General features: G+C 48.8%; 4 protein-coding genes across 4 annotated transcripts; 3 read left to right on the forward strand and 1 right to left on the reverse strand.

Annotated features, from left to right (window-relative positions):
* The first annotated feature begins 5,307 nt into the window (after window positions 1-5,307).
* On the forward strand, window positions 5,308-6,538 carry LOC104585442. Its single transcript, XM_010242189.3, has one exon. The coding sequence runs from the start codon at window positions 5,401-5,403 to the stop codon at window positions 6,034-6,036; it is 636 nt and encodes a 211-aa protein (XP_010240491.1). The 5' UTR covers window positions 5,308-5,400; the 3' UTR covers window positions 6,037-6,538.
* A 1,801-nt stretch (window positions 6,539-8,339) lies between these two features.
* LOC104582105 (DELLA protein GAI1) lies at window positions 8,340-9,605 on the forward strand. Its single transcript, XM_010231434.1, has one exon. The coding sequence runs from the start codon at window positions 8,340-8,342 to the stop codon at window positions 9,603-9,605; it is 1,266 nt and encodes a 421-aa protein (XP_010229736.1).
* A 546-nt stretch (window positions 9,606-10,151) lies between these two features.
* LOC104585444 (RING-H2 finger protein ATL74) lies at window positions 10,152-11,541 on the forward strand. The gene has a single exon (XM_010242195.3). It carries the CDS (start codon window positions 10,590-10,592, stop codon window positions 11,202-11,204), a length of 615 nt encoding a protein of 204 aa, XP_010240497.1. The 5' UTR covers window positions 10,152-10,589; the 3' UTR covers window positions 11,205-11,541.
* Window positions 11,542-12,050: 509 nt separating this feature from the next.
* On the reverse strand, window positions 12,051-17,579 carry LOC100838646 (glyceraldehyde-3-phosphate dehydrogenase GAPCP2, chloroplastic). The gene is made up of 14 exons (XM_010242200.3): window positions 17,338-17,579; window positions 16,825-16,886; window positions 16,497-16,555; window positions 16,370-16,408; window positions 16,027-16,127; window positions 15,026-15,138; window positions 14,325-14,424; window positions 14,072-14,218; window positions 13,822-13,882; window positions 13,611-13,708; window positions 13,389-13,531; window positions 12,735-12,818; window positions 12,570-12,659; window positions 12,051-12,481 (listed from the first exon to the last, which is right to left on the reverse strand). Exons 1-14 carry the CDS (start codon window positions 17,413-17,415, stop codon window positions 12,433-12,435), a joined length of 1,224 nt encoding a protein of 407 aa, XP_010240502.1. The 5' UTR covers window positions 17,416-17,579; the 3' UTR covers window positions 12,051-12,432.
* Window positions 17,580-17,645: the final 66 nt, after the last annotated feature.

Consider the following 17,645-nt stretch of genomic DNA (forward strand, 5'->3'; position numbering starts at 1 on the left):
TATTAGACCAGTACGGAAATAAAATATGTGTTCCAAATCATGAGCATGACTGGTTATTAGAAACGCAAAATTACTAAACCGCACTACACATGTACACAATCAAATAAAGTTTGGACAAATGTGTTGCTATATAGTCAGAGCTAAAAAATCGTACATCTAGAAAAATAGAATTAAATCAACTAACCGCACTACACCTAGAAGTACGGAAATACATCGAGTTTTGAACATGACACAATGTTTTATGTTTATGTGGTTTTAGATCATAGATCGTAATTTTAAGGGGATGAGTCCATATTACAACTCTAAGCTAACCACCGAGTTTAAATTGCCTCCCCAAACTCCAGGTTAGAACACAACCTGCAACTATTCATACGCATAAATTACTCCCCTCAACCATGCAAAAGATGGTTTATGCATATGCAGAACGCTTTGACCGAGTCAACTAAAGCTTCTTCGGTAAAAAAAATCTGAAAATGGAGAAAATAAAAATTGATGTTCGTGGCCTACTATCAAAATCCAGCTTCATTGGACAAACGATGGGTAGAAAATGACATTTTGTTTGAGGTTCATATCACAACATGTTGGTTGATCAAAGTTTGCATCAAACTAATTGATTGTTTGATGTGATATTAATTGAGTATCTGAATATAAAGTCCAGATCACGTGTGAGACGATGGTCCTTACATAAGGTGACTGATCATGTGTCATATATAAATCACATATGCTCAAAAAGTAAATTTGCAGGCTGAATTGGCGGTTCACTTGATTGGGTACACCAATCTACTCCATCCGTTTCTAAATCTTTGTCGTTATTTTAACACAACGTCAATAATTTAGGAAGGGAGGAGTATATTAGTAGGTTATTTATTTCCTGAAAATCATCATGTGCGATTAAAGTTTTACGTGGTTATGCCATCGATATGTTATTAAAGTTCAGATTGTGAAATAGTCTTTTAGTTAGTATAAGCGTTTTTTTTCATTTGCTATCTGCCCAGTCCCTTGTATGTATACGATGTTAGAGGTTCACCCACGTCATATGTACCGACAGGTACCTGCAGAACGTAACAACCAAGTTCAAGTTCTGTTCGGATTGTTTAGTTAGTTCAATGTGCTGCCTGGCCCAGCTAGCTAGGTAGGAACCAATCAACTAAGGGCGTCGATCTATTGGTTTGTACGCTAGCTTAGCGCGCGGCCGAAAAACGGCACGTAGGCCCGACGCGGAAGGCCCGACCCGACGCAGAAACGTAAGAACGAACGATTTCTAGACTCGATTTATTTGTAGCACCAAACATGACACGTTTTGTTTCTCCGTACGTTGGATGTTGGAATTTGGTTTCCTTTTAGCAGCACGGCACATGTTTACAACTAACGTGTGTTTCTACGGATATAAATCTGACTTAAACGTGGTTACATCTTCTACGTCCCTCAGATCTCAAATCCAACGAGCAGAATAATTCAGATGATGTGGCTCAACGTGGAACCTCCTCTCGGTACTTCTCATATTGTTTTTAGTATATAATAGATTTCCGACAGTTGGTCTGCACGTGACTGTGGCTGTCGGATTAAACCCTGGCCCAACAAGCAAGTAGGTATACTGGTCTAGCAGTTTATCAGTGCCGTTTTTTTTTTGATCGGGATCTTAGTGCCGTCTTAAGTAGTTAACGACTGGGCGAACACTATTGTCACCAAATCCATGAAATCCATTCGCATGCGTCAGTACCGATCGATCAAATGAAATCCATGCTGATCTGCCCTGGATCTCCCCTTTTGTGTGGCTGTTGCCAATCTCGGACGGGCAGCCGTTACGAACCAAGGGCTGCACTACAGCAAGAAACATCAGCAGCAAATGAGTACAGGCACGTAAACACCGTTTTGGTCCCTTTCCGGTCCCAATGATTGGATGCTTTGAGGGATCGCAAAGCTGCTGTCCTGAAACCTGCGGAATCTATCTTGGCAAGCCGTAGCAGCTGCAGCTGCACCCTGTGGCACAGCGACCGTCCTGCGCCAGTCTCTCATGCATGGTCTCGTCGTCCAAAACGACCCCGCTTTTTTACCTAACGTTTGCGTCCATGTCCGATCAGCTTTAATTTTACCACATGCAAACCTAACCTGCGCATCGAAGTCTACTTGGCAACTAACCCAACACGGATTCCTTCTCGACAGTGGGATATATTCTGACTAACAGAGTCCACAACCATTTTCACCGAGATATCATATGCTTTTCTCCAGACGGCCGTACCACTACATTATACGATTGGAAGGGATCGAGGGAGGGCTTGATTGATGATCTTGTAGCAACCTGAAAAACCAAACAGCTCCAGCATGGCGATCAAAATATGAACAGTACGGCCGGTCACGATAACTACTGTTATTTTCAAGAGCAGTTTTTTTTTACACGAGGCCCGATGGAAACAGAAACGCTCTAGTGTTTGTTGCATGCATTGCTCCCGGCCCCCCGGCAGGTTTTTGATCTGTCCCAGCCCCCACGACATCGAGAGGACCACGGTCCATGGGCCGCGCTGCTCGTCGCTCGTCAGTGCGTCTGGCCAAGCAAACAATAACACCGAGAGAGAGTTACTGAGAAATTGACTGACTCGTCCTGGACCATGGCTGGTGCTGGTTTTTCTGGGGCACGGCTATGTCTCCCTTCGAGCGCTTTCTTCACCGACCGCCGACGAATCATGCACGATTACCGCCTGCTCCAGGCAGGTTATGCACTAGCTAGACTACTCTGTCTAGGAACGTTTTCGTGCAAGGAACAAAGATGCCATATACAAATGTTAGTATCTGGCATTGGAACATCTTGCATAGATGCAGACCACTAGGACTCAGGGACATCGACCATCAGACAATGTCACAATGGAGACGGAGGGAGAGAGGATAGTGGTCATGGACTCATGGTGTGGCTGGAGAGATGGAGGTGAGGGGAGACACGCAGGCGGAAGTGGTCCAGTGGGCTTTTGCGATCCATTGCTGCGCCCCCACGGGGGTTCTGGTCTCCCCCCTGCAGGGGAAAGGGAGACACACAGGCGTCCCACTCCCAGCTGATCATCTGCCCACAGCTCCTGCAGTTTTTTTCGTCCGTCCCATTTTGACCGTTGGTCCCTCCCATACCCCGTCTCATGAATTGACCACCGAGTGAAACGAAACCTTGTAAATTGTAATTGAGTGATACTGGCGGTAAAGAAGAAGAAGGCGAGTGAAACTAGCACGTGCCACTGGAGCTACATGCCTGCCTCTGCCAGCCTCTACACTGCACGAGGAAACACTGACGAGAATTACACGCACCAAGACCAACTGGTGCCGAGGGAAGGTGGCCGAATTCGGGCCAAAGCAATCGGCCCAGGGAGTGAAAGATCGATAAGCTGGCCAGGCAACCAACGCGGCCTGCTGCCTTGCAACCCACACGGCCCTTCCATTGCTGCAAGGCGGAAGCGACCGCTCGTCACCCGCTACCAGGCCGAAAGTCCCGAGCCCACACCATGCTCGCTCGAACGGGCCCGGGCCGCCACGTCATCGAGTCACCCGGGCCGAGCGACGGAGTGCTCGCACCGCACCCACTGACTGTCGCAGGTTCGTGGCAGCCGGCCGGCCGTCAGCAATGTGCACATGCATCGGGGCGGGTCCGCGGGTGCCGTGCCGTGCATTGCAGGGAGATGGAGTTTCTGGGCGAGTGCCGGGATGGGTATAGCAGGCAGCTGCATCACTGCATGGCGACAGGACGCCCCAATGGCGCGCGGTCAGGGATTAATTACGGTTGCCTTGTCATGGCCCCCTCTTGCCTTTGCCTTCAGCGCTAAGCTTGATCCCTTAGCTTAGTTAGGAGTTGGTAGTAGATTGGCCATGCCGTTCGGTCTACACATGGACCAATTCTTGGGTTCACGTAGCAACAAGGTCAGAGTATTCCCGGTAGGTGCACCCTGTGTAACCGAGGTTTGCCACTAAGTAACCTCTACGATCTTACATGCAGGATTGTCGTAAAGCAGGGGAGATCAGAGGAGATCACCAGCGGATCATCAGGTCACAGAGATCAACGGACAACGTGTGAGATCGATCGAAGCAGATGCATGCATGCAATCGCAGCCAATCTGTCAACTGCTTGACTTGACCGAGTCAAGCAGCGTCACCGCGGACGTCACGGAACACCCCTGAATGCATGCTTCTTCTGTACACGTGCCCTAATCCAAAGTCACATGGCTGCCGCTTTGCTTACGTATGAAGAATAATACGGAGTAATATACGATCACTGCGCCGTGTGTCAGATGCAGGGGGGGGATTGCATTGCATGCCGGCACCACGTACGGGGGCTCGTGCAGCTAGAAGATTTATTTGTGCTTCTCTGAATGAGCGAGGACACCTCGGGTAGCACTTGCCTGTCTTGCCAACTGTAAACGTTTCGGTTTGTTAATCAGAATATATGTTTTGTTAGGCACGCTTGGGCATGCAGCTTCAGTCGAGCTCCCGCTAGACTAAAAGTCAGTGGTCGTCGAATCGGACCTTTCGATTGTTGAACGTGTGTGAATTAAGACGTTCGTGAGCTGGTATTGAGCAAAACATGCATGTAGTATACTGCAGATTCGAGCAAGGCTGAACCTGAACCCGAAGGTAGTGGAATGTAAACACGATCTAGATCCGAGGTGGATTGATCCTGACAGTGACAGCGATCGATGTATTAGCCCTGGCCGCAGGCTGAAGGGCGCACGTGCCGAAATTAATCCACGTACGTGCGTGCCTTCCTTCGTTCTTCCCTAGTAGCTCCCTCCACACAAATCGGGTTCTTCCCGTCGTCTCGATCGATCGATCCAGGCGCACCATGATCTCATTTTATCGGATCTCGGCAGCTTCGGTAGAAGCTTCGCTCCGCGGCAGGGTAGCAGCAAGCAGCAGCACCTGCTACGTACAGTACGTGCCGGCCTTGGGATGCTCGCCGCGCCATAACGACAGCGAATTGAAAGAACAGAGCATTCATCCATCACATCCATGATTCCATCCACGGAAGCGGACATAAAAACGGAACCCCGGCGACGGCGAGGTGGTCCGGCCCGGATCGAGCTAGCTCAAGCAAAGCCGCACGTGCAGTCAGCGGGCTGCCGCCTGATCCTCTCGAGCGAGCATCGAATCGATGGTGACCTCCGGACCAACGACGCTTCTTTCTGCGAAGGTGCAGCCAGCCACCCTCGAGATCGCGACACGTTGCGGGAACGCAAGACGTCCATCCTTCTTCCATCCAACGGCTGGAAACATCCTTGATCCTCCGATTTTTGACTGGTCGCTCCCCTTCTGCCGCGGCCGCCTATAAAATCGTCTGGCTCTCCGGCCGGTCTCCACCTCTTCCTGCTCCAACACAACACTGCAAGTTCAAGCACCAGCTAACTCTCCTCCGGAGTCCGGCCAACGCTCATGGCGATGTGTGACACCGGCTCAAGCTTCGCGCAGTGGGCCGACGGCCTCTACACCTACGGGCCCAGCAACCCCGCGGGGAGCCCGTCCCTCGGCCACGCGTCGGATCACTCCACCAGCCCTCCGACTCTGTCCGGCAGCGACGGGAGCCCGGCCCGGCCCGCAACGGCGGCAGCCCAGCAGCAGCAGCAACAGCAGGCCGGCGGCCTGCCCATGAGCAAGACGATCAAGAAGAAGCGGCCGTCGACGCGCGCGTCGCGCCGGGCGCCCGTGACGCTGCTCAACACGGACGCCGCCAACTTCCGCGCCATGGTGCAGCAGTTCACCGGCGTCCCCGGCCCCGTCGTCAGCTTCGCCTCCAACGATTATGGCCACGCCTTCCAGCCGCAGCCGGCCGCCGCGTCCTTGGATCACCACGGCCATTTATTCCACCAGCATCAGCAGCAGCAGTACACGGGCGGGGCATTCGGCTACGGCAACGTCCTGCAGCAGCAACAAGCAGCGTTCACGGGGCATCACGGCGGGCTCGGGTTCGGGTCGGCGGAGGACAGGATGCTGCTGCAGAGCATGCAGCAGGCGGCGGCGGCGGCGGCGCAGATGCCCGGCCGCAACGGCGCTAATGGCTACTTCGCTTAATCAATCAAGTAGTGGTCGATTGAATGAGGCTTGTGGTTTTGTGAAGAGGGGGGAGAGATCGGTAGATTGCTTTTAGTATGATCGATCTATCCAATTTGGTTTACAAGCAAGGTCTTTGATTTGAGGCCATGGAGTGGGGCCCCAGGGATCTGTGACGAGTTGATGACGATCAAAGGTCAAAGTCAGACTTGTCATGCTGCCGGCAAAATATCAGACGAATTAGGTGTTAGCAAAATAAGTAGTTGTTTGTTTTAATTCCAGCTTAGCTTGAATCGGTCGTCCAGGTTGTTAGGACGTGCTGATATTTCTGCAATTTCTGTTAGATCCAGAGCAGGCGATCGTTGTGCCGTGCCTTGCATGTAGGATCGTACGTAGCATGTTCTCGATCGTGGGATGGCACGGTCAGGTAGGGGAGTAACTCGCGGACGTTTGTTTCTGTTGAGAATAAATGAATAAATAGCGAAGCAAAACGGAAAAGCAGCAGGTTGAACGCCGCACCAAATCCTGTGTTCGTTTCTTCATAGAGAGTCGAGAGCTGTGAGCGCCACCTATCGTCCACATTAGGGTCGTCAATAAACTCGAGGATATATATTTCCTTGTCAAGTGAAAGCAGAGTAGATACCCTCGCAAAAGAAAAGCATAGTAGATACGATGAGAAGCGCGCGCTCTAAATGCCGGAACCTGACGAACACACAGGTACGTGAGCTGGCGTTGGCACCGGGTTACCCGACGGGTCTGGACCCGATTAGATGCAGGTTTGAGAAAAAATGAAACCTGCGACTCTGGAAATGATGGGGAAAATCTTGGACCCGACGGGTCTGACGGGTCCGAGTCTGGATTTGAACCCGGAAACCCCGAAAACCCGGAAACCAAATTTGGCCCGGCCCAGCCCACCAGTGAACTCAAAGCCTGCTCATTACTCTCCTCTCCCAAGGCCCAAGCCAACGAGGCCCAGCACCTCGTTCCTCCCCTCGTTCTCTCTTCTCGTTCTCGTGCGATTCTTGTTCCCCAATCTCTCTCTGTCTCTCTCTCCCGTGCGCCGCTACCTCTGCCGGCACATCCCCTCCGCGGCTCCGCTGCTCCTCTCCTATCCCAGTCTCCCTCTCCTCCCCTCCCTCCGCCCCTCCTCCCTCTCTCCGTCCATTTGCCTCGACGCCGTCTCCTTCGATCCGGCGCCCATCAAGGCCGCATCCCGCCCTGGATCCTGCTCCATCCGCCTCCTCCCTCTCGTTCCCGCTCGGTGGCCACCCGTCCTCCTCCATCCACGCCAGCCTTTCCATCTCCCTCTCCTCCTCCGCGCCCTTCAACCTCCTCTCGCCTGAGCTGCCGCCTCACATGACTTGTCTTCCTCCTCCCGGTATTACCGCGGGTCCCCAGGACCAGATTCGGGGCCTGGTCTGGTAAATTTTCAGACCCAGTACCGGGTCTCGAGTCAGGGGTAGGTGGCCAGGTCCGGTCTGGTATGGCCGAACCCGGCGGGTGCCATCCATATGACCGAACCTTCCCTGCTCTCCCCTCTCCAGGCTATGGACACCATCGTGCCAAATGCCAACCTCCCACTTCCAGCAAATGGGCCGCGGCCCAAGCATCGGTCTATTGTTTTAGCCGGACCATCGTGGTGATTCTCAATCAATAAAACATGACCATTAGCTTAAAAACAAATATCACGGACGTTTTGAAATGTAAAAAATAGATAGTTTTCATTGCAGGTATGATCAATGCTTAGTTTATTGCCTTTGATTCGAAAATGAAAAGGGGAAGTCTACTGCGCACACAACATACCAAAGGAACCAACAAACGAGCACATTCTAGCCATTGGATTCAACATGGATGTGTATAGTGATGTCTAGGTGCTCTTGACGGTGAGGGATGGTCCGTGTGCCATGGCCGGTTGCCCCAAAGTTTACCCTAACACAAGAAAACAAAAAAAAAACTTCCTCATGCTCATCCTATTCTCATCCATCCATCTCATGGTCCCCACAGTTTCCCAACGCGTGATGTTAGTACGACTAGATCCACGAGTACCCCCCCTACGTCATTCTTCCTTTCTATATATAAACCCCAACTCAAGCGTGCATCCACCCACTGCCAGCTAGCCAGCTTTCCCATCACACACCTTCCTCACGCGCATCGGACCCATGAGGAACTTCTTGCTTGGCTAGCCTAGCACGGGCCCCGCCGCCTCCTCCCCCCTCATCGAAACGGTTCCTCCTCCATCCACCCAGGCCGCCGCCACCACCAACACCAACACCAACAACCGTGTCAACCCATCCACCTACACATCCCACAGCCTCCAGCCCGCGATGTCCTTGCACGAGCGTGCCGCGATCCGGCTTGTGCACATGCTCGTCACCTGCGCCGCTGCCATCCAGGCCGGCGACTACGGCGCCGCCGCCACCTACCTGATCGAGGCCCGCACCATCCTTGTCAACACCATCCCCACCTCCTCCGGCATCGGCCGCGTCACCATCCACTTTGCCACCGCGCTCGCCCACCGCCTCAACTCGGCATCCCCAAACTCCTCCCTTTCACCCTCTTCATCCTCGCCATCGGCCAATAATCACGCAAGTGAGCAGTATCGCCAGTTCTATGACCAAGTTCCTCACCTCAAGTTCGCCCACTTCACGGCCAACCAAGCCTTCCTCGAGGCCTTTCGAGGCCACGACCGGGTACACATCATCGACCTGGCCATCATGTGTGGCCTCCAGTGGTTGTCCCTCATCAAGGCCTTTTCCATCTGGCCGGGCGGCCCACCATCGATCCGCATCACTGGCGTCGGCCCAACACATACTGGATCACGCGACGAGCTCCGAGAGGTGGGCCTCATGCTCACAGAGCATGCACGCGTCTTAAACGTGCCCTTCTCCTTCCACATTGTCACAGGCGACAACCTCGAGGGGTTAAAGCCATGGATGTTTCATCTTGTCCAAGGCGAGGCCATCGCCGTCAACTCCATCTGCCAGCTCCATCGCCTTCTCGTAGACCCAGACGCTGCGTCGACTTCCTTGCCGCCGCCCATCGACACCGTTCTCGGCTGGATCACCTCCATGCGGCCCAAGGTGTTCACCGTAGTCGAACAAGAGGCGGACCACAACAAGCCGACGTTGGTTGAGAGGTTCACGAACGCGCTCTTCTACTACGGCGCCATGTTTGACTCCATGGAGGCCGTCGCCACGAGGTCCCGCACCGGTGCCGCTGAGCGTGGGGCAGAGGTGCACCTGAAGAGGGAGATCTTCAACATCGTGTGCAACGAGGGCAGCAGCCGGGTGGAGCGCCACGAGACGCTGCCTCGCTGGCGGGCTAGGCTGCGTCGAGCTGGGCTTGCCCAGGTGCCGCTCCGTCCAAACAACCTCCGGCATGCCTCCATGCTGCTCCACGACCTCTCCGGTGACGGGTACCACGTCATGGAGCGTGGCGACGGGCTCATGCTCGCGTGGCACAACAACCCACTATTCTCGGTCTCGGTGTGGCACATCATGGAGGAGGAGCTTGAAGACAACAAGAACAAGGTTGTCCGCCGGAGCAGCACTCACCTTGCGACTGCTGGGGCAATGTTATCCATGCAGTGAAAGTGAGGTTAAGAGTAGTGGTTTGTGATTGAGTCCCTCATCTGTTTTGTCTCATCAAATTTAGTTGGTTATTCGCTAGTTTGGGATGAATAATGTAGCCATCTGAATTATGCATTTCGAGATTATGATGATACCAATCTAGTAATAAAAATGTCGATGCCAATTGTTTGACATGTTAAAGTCACTCCTGATATTTATTATGAATCAGATATTGGCGGAAAAGGGTTTTAACCGAGGTTAGTCTGATAATACAAAGGGGTTGCATAAGGTCCAAAGTCTGTTAGTCCTGCTGTCCGGATCAGACAATTGTCCATTTGTTCTACCACTGTTTTTTGGCTAACTATGTATGGAACCATATACTCCGTACTATATTTGGTGGTGAGATGTGCCTGCTTGCCTTCATCAAATAAATCTTCTTTACACCCGGTACAGGCACATCTCAGTTTGTTTCTGAATTTCTGTCTAGTCTTATCTTCAGTTTGTTTGTTTTTGTTCCTCTCCCATTCAGACAATTTCTTTTCTGATGTGTCTTTGTAAAGATCTTCCCTCTTCTTAACAGAAAAAAAAAACTACCGACCAAGTCCAATTCTGGTTTCTAACCTTAAAAAACAACTCAATTTGGAGCCTCGACTATATATAAATACCATAAATGCACACGTATGTACGGTTTTGACAGTTAGAGGCCAAACTTGTTGTATGCTGATATAGACCTAGAAGTTAAGGGACTAAAGTGTATTCTTCTATATAAAAACTACATCAAACATCGATCGATGACTTCCATATAGCAAGTCATTGTAGGATCTCTTTCTCTCTGTACTTGTGTCACTTATCTACTGTGCGTGGCAGGTACTCATCCAGCATATATACGAGCATATTAGGCAGGCTCAGTACTCAGGACGGATCCAATTTGTTGTGGCTGCTCCACTTCTTTCGCTCTCCTCTCCTCTCCTCATCGCCGGCAAGAGCTATCCACCATTAATCCACATGGAGGCGTCCCACATGTCCAACTGCACTGGCAGCGTCTCGGCCACGCCATCCCCTGCGCCGACTCCGATGCCGACGCTTTCGCCATCATCGGCATCGTCGGCCCTGGACTACGGCGTGGCGGTGATCCTGGCGGCGATGCTGTGCACGCTGGTGTGCGCGCTGGGGCTCAACTCCGTGTTCCACCACTGCGTTGCCCGCTGCTGCTCCCGCCGCCTCGGCCTCGGCGCCCACGTCGGCATCCACAGCCGCGGCGCCATTGCCACCACCAACAACGCCGGGCTCAAGCGCGGCGACGCTCTCCTCGCCCTGCCCGTCTCCACTTATCACACGGCGCACAACAACAAGCAGCAGCAGCAGCAAGGCTCTGCCGGGCACTGTGCCATCTGCCTGTCGGACTTCGCGGACGGGGAGACCGTCCGGGCGCTCCCCGTCTGCGGCCACGGCTTCCACGTCGCTTGCGTCGACCGCTGGCTCGTGTCCCGCTTCTCCTGCCCGACCTGCCGCCGCCGCCTCTCCGACAACGTCTCCGCAGGCGGCGCCGGGGACGGAGAAGAAGAAGGAGGTCGTCGTGCAGGCCGCGACAACCAGCTGCAAGTTTTGGCCGCCGTGTGATCGTGATCCAGCGGTGGTCGATCGCCGTCGCTTCCCTCTCTGTTCTTGCTTCGCTTCAGAGTTCACACCCACTGTGTTCCGGGCCTTCCGGCGTACTCTGTTCCTAAATACTTGTTAGTGCAATTGCACTAAAACGAAGACGAGTATTTAGGAACTAGGGAGTAAGTATTAAACTATGGCGTATGTCAGTTTTACTGTGCGTGTGACCGACGTTCACAACGTACGGCTATAGCCCTCTGTTTGATGGGTTTACTTTGCCATCCCGAGTGCTTTTCGACTAAAGAGAAATAAATCAGTGAGATCACCAGGCTATGGCCGGCGACTTGTTCCGTTTTAACTTTGGTTCCTAGCCAGTAGCCACAGGATCCGACTGTATGAAATGAATGTGTGCTTGGCGAATGCGACATGAGCAACTAGCCGTGGAGATATGAGCTGGACATGCGGCAATTAATTGATCTGTCGCACTCGTGAGAGATCGATGGCCCGGTAAAGCAGGAGAATTAGGACGCGATTCGGAGGGGTTATCTTGGGGGACTTGATGCTACCCTGAAATCCTCCATCGGAGAAGCACTTGATGGCTACAGGGGAATGTGATGTGACGATGATGATGAGGGCGACCCTGCCGGTTGCTGTGGCGAGCTATGGCCTATGGGCCCTGGCTAGCTCTGGTAATCGCTCAATCAGGATCCAAAGGGAGAACAATATCTTTGTCAAGACTCGAGATTGGGAATTGGAATTACCTTCCTGGAGATACAGGTTCCTCTGGGCTGCAACGTATAAGATGCCAGAGGGATGAGACAGCTCAATGTTTTAGGACTAGTGTTATGGCGGGACAACGATCAAAACTGATGCCTAACATAGCGCAACATCGAAACTTTTAGGGTACAGGCCAAGCATGTCCTGGGTTCCAAATTTTTTATCAATCCAAATCCATTTCGTAGCTCAAGGTGCGAACAAAACATGGATGCCACTAGCAGGCAGAGTAATGACACTGGGCTCTCCGGGAGCCAACGAGTGCGAGCTCAGGCGTGAGGCTTATTCGGTCCAATTATGGGTTACAGTCTTACAGATCAACAGGATCATTCTGCTGCTTCAAGTCGACGCCGATTGACTGTTTTCATCGCTCACATATTATTCTAGAACGTGAAAATGGCCATCAAAATTTGCAGCCTTCACTTCCTACGCTACACGAGGATCTTCTCCACTAATTCATGTCAGGGCATCAGCTTTAAGCGTTGACAAGAGCCATGTGACTGATCAGATCTAACACACGGTTGCTGGAGCAAGAGATATAACAGCATGTTCAGGTAAAGTGGAGATCCGCTTAGATAAAAGGCTTGGACTGGTTAAGTGGGATATACATACCTGTAGCCCCACTCGTTGTCGTACCAAGACACAAGCTTCATGAAAGAAGAACTCAGACCAATACCGGCCTTGGCATCAAATATGCTCGATCTGGGTAGCAAGAGAATTTAACAAGTTCAATTTCTCTCTCATGGACAGTTCATGGGAACAGATCTGAATGCTTACCTTGTGTCACCAACGAAATCATTTGAAACCACATCCTCATCTGTGTAGCCTAAAATACCTTTTAGTGAACCTTCTGATGCTTCCCTGGAAAAATAAAAATCACAAAATGGGTAAGCAAATTGTTGAGCTAGAAAGTTTGCACAGGCTAATGTGGATGAAACTTTAAGAAATAGTGATGGCATATTTACACTCATTAATTGCAGGAAATAAGATTGGCCTTAATTCATATTATTATGTTTAACAAAATTGTCAACCAACCAAATAACACTTGCCACATTTCTTGTCTCCCAAAATTGTCATATAAACCAAATAACACTAGCCACATTTCTTATCTCCGTAAGCGACGAGACCTATTTCTCCAATGCATGATCAAAGGGTACTGATAGATGTAGACGAGTTACATTGGTAACTGGGCAGCAGACACTGTTTCATATTTCTTCTCGAGTTTCACTATTTCAACATCTTTGATAACTCGATGGGTACTTTCACTTGCAGAAAAAACTACTGTCTGTCCTACGCAATTCATTCTTTGATCACATTGATTAAATCCTCTAACTTTTGGTTATATAGTAACAAGCTGCAGGAGTAATCCTCAGAATGGTTACAGAAAAAAGGTAAAGGTAAAGAAAGTAATATAATCATTGATTTACATACTTGATAGCTGCTTTCACATCTTCGTAGGAAGCGTCTTTCTCAAGCCGGCAGGTCAAATCAACAACGGAGACGTTAGGTGTCGGAACACGGAAGGCCATACCAGTGAGCTTTCCATTTAATGCTGGAAGGACCTTTCCAACAGCCTGATAGCAAAATAAGAAGATCAATATAAGAGATCAACAACAACAAACATTTTGCTCTTTCCCAGTGAGCAAATACAACCTTTGCTGCACCCGTGGAGCTAGGGATGATATTTTGACCAGCCCCGCGTCCTCCCCTCCAATCTTTCATCGAAGGGCCATCAACAGTCTTTTGGGTGGCTGGACACATCGAATCAAACTATTCCATTAGAGGTAAATTATCTTGGTATGTGAGAACATTGGTGAATTCCTGTCCTGTGCCCATGACAAATATTAACAGGGAGAAAGAAAACCTGTTGTTGCATGGACAGTTGTCATTAGGCCTTCAAGGATGCCAAACTCCTCATGGACAACCTGCAAACCATCAATAATCAACAAGGCAAGTGGTAACACTATTTTGCAAGAACGAATCTATAGACAACATCAGAAAAAACCCTGGAAGATACCCATTTATTATCAGTGATATAAACCAGCTCACCAGAACGTATAGGTAAACCAGTTTCTGTCTATTAGGAAAAAAGAAATGATAAAAAAGCAGATAACCTTGGCAACAGGAGCAAGGCAGTTGGTGGTACAACTTGCATTAGATACTACATCCATGCTAGGGTTGTAACTTTTCTCATTTACTCCAACCACAAACATAGGAGCATCGGCTGAGGGAGCAGATATCACCACTTTCTTTGCACCCCCCTGTATAAGTAACACAGGAAAATCTCAGCATATTTGCTTTATGTAAATGGAGTTTCTTTGGGGATATTATAAACCATCAATGGTCATGAAATATGAGAAAGTGAACCTTCAAATGAGCCGAAGCTTTCTCAATTGTTGTAAAAACACCAGATGATTCAACAACATATTCAGCTCCAACATTACCCCAAGGGATTTCTGAGGGGTCCCTGAAATTAAGAAGTGAAAACCCATAAAATAACATTGGCAAACTAACAAAGCATTAGAGGAGAAACAAATTACATGGCCAAAACAATATTGCCAACAAGATAAAAATACCAAAAGTACAACGTTGATGAAAAATTATAGCTTACAAATTTTGGAACAGTATGTGTACACGATCTTTTTTACCCCAGTGAGCATCAATTAAAGAAGATAATGCCTTTTAATATAGCAATGGTTATGATATGTGCAGGCAAGTATGCAATGCCAACAAACTGGACAACTTCTTTTTGACGCATACAACTTTTCATGATACAAGATAATATAGTGAGTAATGAATGTCCGCATTCACAGTTTAAAAACACTTGACATTTCCATCTGACACTCGTCACAAATAGGTTAAGATTAAACAAAAGGAGATACTATATGACAGCACCAAAAGTGACATTACTTGTAAGTAATTAAAGAAGCTTTTTGTCCAGACTTACTAGCCAAACTATAATTTCATTTATAAGGACGAAAAAATAAATCTGGGAATCATTTATTAAATAGTAATTTAAGAATATAATTTCACCTAAACCTGGAGCATTTCTATAATCCTACTGTTACCTTTTGCTTGTAACTGAGACTTTCTTCCCATTGATCTCTAATGTTGACTCATCGAGAACTGTTATGGTTCCCTTAAATGGACCATGTGTGGAGTCATACTTAAACATATAAGCCTGGAAAAATAAGAATATAATGGATGAACCAAATGGAAGCTTTCAGAAGAAAATAGGATGCACCTACCATCTAATACAGCTCGTCAGCTACAAATTTTATCTGCTGAATGGAAGAAAATAACATAACTACAACAAGAACAGTAAACATGCTGGTTTTCTCAACGAGGACTGAACCATATGTCTTGTACAGAACCCAGACCATGAAAAGCTTAAGCTGAGCTCCTATTTTCAAGCAAGATAAAAGTGCAACATATTGTATAGCTAACGATGGCCTGTACAGCTAAATATTCCATAAATATAGGCAATAGATAACATACACATGTAATTCAAAATTCCAAGATATAATGAAGCTCGCCAGATGGATGTCCGGCTTAAGCTTCATATATATGCAAGTCAGATAAGATTAACCAAAACGCCTCTTTATCAAACTAAGCATTATAAATTACAGTGATACATAGCAATGTCTAAACAACATTTACAATTTTGGGTGCCTATTTCTTCTTTGTTAAAAGAAAAATGTAGGTGTGTCAGTGCGTCATGTTTCAAAAAATATCTCTATAGCAAATGTTTAGTGTTATTTGTGAATACATATTCGAAAGTACATCGCTCATCCAACAGCTGATTAATAAGCCGATATCATATGGAATATCTTAAAAGAGAGAGTATATAACTAGTTAACTACTACCTCATGATAGATATTCATATTGTGTGATGAAGAACAAATCAATTAAGTCAAAACAAATAGTCCAATCATTCATGATCGAACACAAGCTGGACATTGTTGAAATCTCACATGTCAAAAACACTCCTGCAGATGTTCAACAATCTAAAAATAGTCCAATCATTCATGATCGAACACAAGTTGGACATTGTTGATATCTCACTTACCATGTATTTAGCATCGATGAATGGGTCATTGACAGCCACAACTTCAATATCATCTCTACTGACTGCAATCCGTAGAACCAACCTCCCTATACGCCCAAACCCTGCAACAAGAACACAAGCGTACCACTGTAATCGAAGATGAAAGAGCTAGCACCATTATGAGCAACATAAAAGAGATAAACACCATTATAAGGATCACCTACAGGAATGGTAAAATTGCACAAGGGCTAAAGCATAGCCCAACTAAAATGCATCTGTTAGACATTATGAGCTTCAGTGTATCTAATCTAAGCTACAACAGTTTGCTGATCTGTTGTTTTTCCAATTTATGCAAGGAACTTACCATTGATGCCAACCTTTGTCTTCTCCCCACTAGAAGATTCTATGAAAAGTGGAAAGGTGGAATTGCGTTAAACACAACTGCAGGATGCAATAATCTCTGTAGATGTATTGTGAACCAAACAACTTACGAGGGGTGGCAGGGGGCGCCTGTGTAGCGGTGGCTCTCACCGGCTCAAGGCTCCTAGCACTGCAGTTCATGAGCAGTTGAAAAAAATAAAACACGATGTCACAGCTAATGTACAGGGGGAAGAGGCCATGTTTACAGCCAATATGCAATGGCGATCACCGGGCAGACAGATCAAGAGACCAACAAGCTAGGAACAAAAAGAATGACGTCACATTTCTCATGGCCAAAAACCATGGCCCCAGTCGTCCAATTTTTGTGATACAGGGTACCACAAGCTGACAGCGATTTGAACAAGCTGAACGAGAGAATGCAACAAGTAGGAAACTCACGGCGAAGAGGAAGCACCGATGGAAGGGAAGCTGCAGGAAACCTTGGTCCTCACGCACGACGCCTGCACCAGATCAGACAAATCGATCACTAGGGGAAAACATTTGCCATTAACGAGTTTATGCCGCAAAATCACGCGCTCTGTTCCAAAAAAAGTTCAAAATCATGGCTAGAGCAACTTATAACATGAACCGATTTGCGACAGAATTCATGGTAGAAATGAATATGAATACATCGAGGGCTTGATGGCACTAAAAAAATGGCATCAAGCGATCAAACAACGCGGTACAGACAGTTCAGCTGTAGTATAAGTTTGCTAATCAGATATCAGGAGGGGGCGGAGAACAAGTTGGCGGAGAAATAAATGCAGGTAAATTTTCCGCCATACGAAGAACAAAAATTCGGTCGTATGAATTCGCAATCAGATTCGGTTCCATCAAACAGGACGGAGTCTTCTTCTACACGATTTGAATAAATAAAACAACAGAAAAGCTGGGGGATCGAGGGGTTGGGACCTTGACGGGGTCGGCGGCGCGGGATCCGGCGGCCCGGGAACCGGAGGCGCGCACGGAGAGGGAGAGCGACGACGCCATGCGGTGCCGCGGGAGGAGGAGGGCTCCCTTGGATCGATCGTTGGGCGGAGCCGGAGAGGAAGGAGGTGGCGGCGTGCGCGTTGTGTGAGCAGCGCTCTCTCTTCCCTGTTCTTCCCGTCCCCTCGGGCGGAGTTGTTTATGGGAGAGTTTCAAAGTATTTCCTTGTGGCTTGTGCCTCTGTTTCTTGTTTTGTTTTGTTTTCTTCCCGTGTGTTACCACCAAACCTCCAT

The sequence above is a fragment of the Brachypodium distachyon genome, chromosome 1 (assembly GCF_000005505.3).
Source record: "Brachypodium distachyon strain Bd21 chromosome 1, Brachypodium_distachyon_v3.0, whole genome shotgun sequence".
NCBI classification, from domain to species: Eukaryota; Viridiplantae; Streptophyta; class Magnoliopsida; order Poales; family Poaceae; genus Brachypodium; species Brachypodium distachyon.